The 3,991-nt window shown below is 36.2% G+C and overlaps 1 protein-coding gene across 1 annotated transcript; it reads right to left on the minus strand.

Moving 5' to 3' along the window:
* Positions 1-366: 366 nt before the first annotated feature.
* Positions 367-1,441, minus strand: LOC138692645 (uncharacterized; the record flags this gene model as incomplete). The annotated part of the gene is made up of 1 exon (XM_069815728.1): positions 367-1,441. A coding segment is annotated over one exon (921 nt), but the record flags the coding sequence as incomplete, so codon positions are not given.
* Positions 1,442-3,991: the final 2,550 nt, after the last annotated feature.

Here is a 3,991-nt window from a genome sequence, read left to right on the forward strand (position 1 = left end):
TGCAGTTATATGGAATGGCACATACAGAGCGCTATGCTAAGCTAAGGTAAGCTAAGCTACGCTAAGCTAAGTTCCACAGATCGCCTAGGAAGCGATTTTCGTAGTTGTAGCTGACTTCGCGCATGCGCATAATCAGTTGTTTTCCCGGCATCTAACAGACGGTTGTGTGTGTGTAGGCCAATTTTAATAGTTATTTTATTGTTCGTACTAATTATCATGGAAGGACGACCAAGAGAGGAAATATTGATTGAAGAAATACAAAAATATCCCTGTCTCTATGACACGAGTTCAAATTATTATAGGGACACAACCAGGAAGGACAACTGTTGGCAAGAAATAAGTGGAACTCTCGGGATTGATTGTACGTATCTTTTATTATTTTACATAACTATTGTACCCACTATAATTTAGATACTGCTTATAGTCAGGTAATATTCTTTTCACTCTATGAAATTAATTTATTAAATTGCATTAAAGTTTATATTATTATTGTAACTGATGAGGAGTTCATTTCGAACAGTCAATCTTGATTTCTTCCTCTATGAACATAAGCTATTTGCCATGGTACACTTCCTTCATTCATGAAATAATGCATAAACTCTTGCCTAACATTGAAAGCCTCTTGAGTAGCATTGCAACCTACACGTGGAATCGAATCAAGACATGCGTCTTGTGTTAAAATTTCCTGTTCACATTGTCCTACTGGTGTCACGTATATATTCTGCCTCATATAATTGTGAAGAACACACGTTGCCTTTACAATTTTATCAACTAGTTCCACCCTGCATCTAAAAGGTTTTTCATAAACCCCCCATTGCGAAACCAGAATACCAAAAGTATTTTCAACAATACGTCTGGCTCGTGAGAGTCGGTAATTGAACACACTTTTTGGCTCATTGTTGTGAACTTGATCACGGGGAAAAGGTCGCATGAGATATCTCTTCAATGGGAAAGCCTCATCCCCAACAAATACGAAAGGCAAACTCTGACCGTGTGGTACTAATGGTTCATCTGCAGGTATATTTAAAGACCCATCTTTCAATGCCTTCCCGAATACACTATTTGAGAAAACGCCACCATCACTATTTCTTCCTTCGGCACCCACATCGATCACTGTAAAACGGTAATGTGCGTCTACAACTGCTAACAGTACGATTGAAAATGTTTTCTTGTAATTATAAAACGTTGTTCCACTATTGGATGGGGCACGTAAAAGTACATGTTTTCCATCAATAGCCCCTAAACAATTAGGAAAATTCCACAGTTTTTCAAAATCTTTTGCTATCAATTTCCACTTTTCCTCTGATGGTATACGTAACACTTTGTCCTGTAGTCGATTCCAGATGGCTTCACAAACGTCATTTACTATAGATGATACAGTTGAGGCTCCTGTTCTGTAACTATATGCTATCGTTTTAAATCTGTCCCCAGTTACCAGATACCTGAAAGATACATATTGTTTTAGGCAAAGAAGTAAAAAATATGTGGAAAAAACTGAGGGATTGCTTCAGAGAGGCAATCAAAAGACAGAAAGAAACAAAAAGTGGACAGGGAGCAGTGAAGATGAAAGAATGGAAATTTCAAAAACAAATGCAGTTCCTACTCCCTTACATGTCTACAAGAAGGTATGCTAACATAATATGTAATATGAGAAAGCAATCTTTAACAGTAACAATAAAGGTAATAAATGTGGAAATAAAGAATTTGTCTTAACAGTGCGTTATACTGCCTAAACAGTAATAAGCAATATTAATGTCTTTTTACTTGAATTACACACAGGAATAGTTGTAACATTAAAAAAAAGTTTCAATTTTATTAATGGTGCTATTATTGTGTGTATATAATTATTATCGAAAGTAAAAATAAAATAAATCGTAGTACATACAGTAGGCCCTATAATATTTTTAGCAATATCTATGTTGCATATGATTGAGTCCCCATAAGGGGCAACCAGTTATCATCTGATACACATGTTTCCTTACAGCACCTATTCAAATATTCAGATAACTCCAAGTCAAGGTGAAGAGAACTCGCAGCATGACCCTGCCGAGACTGAAGATAGCGTTACTGAAAACAATGATGACCCAACTATATCTGGATGTTCTGCTGCTGCCACTACAGTAGTTGATAATTCTCCAGTAGTCACTCAACCACCCAGCCATCCAGCAAAAAAGCAAAAAACCAGCCTTGCATCGAGCAGTGCTGAGAAAGTAATTAAATACCTGAAGACACGCACGGAGAATATAAATCCAATCGACATTTTTTTCACATCGATGTGTGAATCAACAAAAAAATTGCCAGTGGATTTACAAATCCGAGTGAAGAGGGAAATATTTCATACAGTTATGGCAGCTGAAGAAGAAAATTTTTGTAGAATAAATCAAGGACAAAATTTCACTCTGTTTTCACCCCCCATAAACACAAATTCCACCCAACCTACTGTTGTAATTGTGAGCGAGAATAATAATACCGTACTCAACGATATGGTATAAATATTGATAATAAACATTGTTGAAACTTTTGTTGTGACAGTAAAATATAAATAAAATATCTTATTTAGGAATAGACCCATGAATAATGTAAAATTCAATAACGTAATATTGAAAACATAGCGAACATAGTAATGTTATGTTCTTACCTCAAACATATTGCTAATCTTTCTTTTGGTGTTATAGATTCTCTCCAATTTGTACATTTTTTTTAATATCATCCTCAATAATAGAAAGAAGTTCATGAAACTGCTCCTGATTCAGCCGAAAGTAACTTTTAAATTCTTCATTATTTCCATGCAATTCTTGAACCAAATGATGAAATTCACCATGTATTCCTCTACGTCTTCCAATATCACGTATCCAAAATCGTCTCCTAGTTCGGTTTCCTTCTCTTTCTTCATCTTCCATGACAGCAGCCAATAAAATTGCCTATTCTTTAAATATTGTAGTTGGATATCCAGCCATTTTGAAACATCTGTTTTACTTAGCTTAGCTTAGCTACCGTTTCGTGTCATAACACATCATAGCTTAGCATTGGTTAGCATAGCTTAGCTTAGCTTAGCTTGGCTTAGCTTTCTGTGTGTGGTAACCTTAAGAGTGCTCCGATATCATCAAGCTTTTCCTCTGTTAGTACAGTGCGTCTCTTGTTTTTATTTATTTCTGTCTTAAACTGAGCCAGTGGTACAAAATTTCCTGAATAGTCTTGAAATCGTGGCCTTGTTTGGGACAGCTGCATCAGGGAATTGACGACGAACTTTACGACGACAACTTTTCTAGGATTTCTTCTTCGCATAGGTCAAAAGTAAAAACACCCCCTGTTCAGTGGTAAACACAATGATAGGGCCTAAATTTAAACTTAAACAGAGCACAATTCACCAAACACTTAAATGAAAACTGACAAAACACGTACACACCTTACAGAAGACAAACTAACACTACCGCTTGAAATATCGGCCTATACAACCCCGCCTGCCAACAGCCACACAACACCGCTTGGTTTTCCCGCTACAGAGAACGAGCTATCGCCCGTCCGCCTGATGTGACCAGGGTTGAGTCTTAAGTTGAACGCTCTGTATGTCTTAAGCGGAATTAATCATTGTGTGGTACAGAATTGTTTTTACTTTTCGTATCATGGTTTACTGACGAATATTAAAATAATATATCGTCGTTGTTCCTGCAATAACTCCTATGTGACATCTATAGGCCTTTATATAATTTGAAATGGTAATGGAAATTACGGCAAACGGCTGAACGGATTTTAATAAATGACCCCTCATTTTGAAGCTTGGAACCCAAAGTTTTTCAGAAAAATAGTAGATTTCAGTGAAATGTTAATTTTCCTACATCATTTTCCTATTTTCCAAAATCTATCTGTCGGCAGTTTTGAGAAATAATGACTTTTCAGAATAAAACAAAACACAAACACACTACAATAAACAATAGGCTATTACACGAAGGTCATGATCTGCAGGATTGCTGACATATTAGAGTTCAAATTC

The sequence above is a fragment of the Periplaneta americana genome, chromosome 17 (assembly GCF_040183065.1).
Source record: "Periplaneta americana isolate PAMFEO1 chromosome 17, P.americana_PAMFEO1_priV1, whole genome shotgun sequence".
Classification (NCBI taxonomy): domain Eukaryota; kingdom Metazoa; phylum Arthropoda; class Insecta; order Blattodea; family Blattidae; genus Periplaneta; species Periplaneta americana.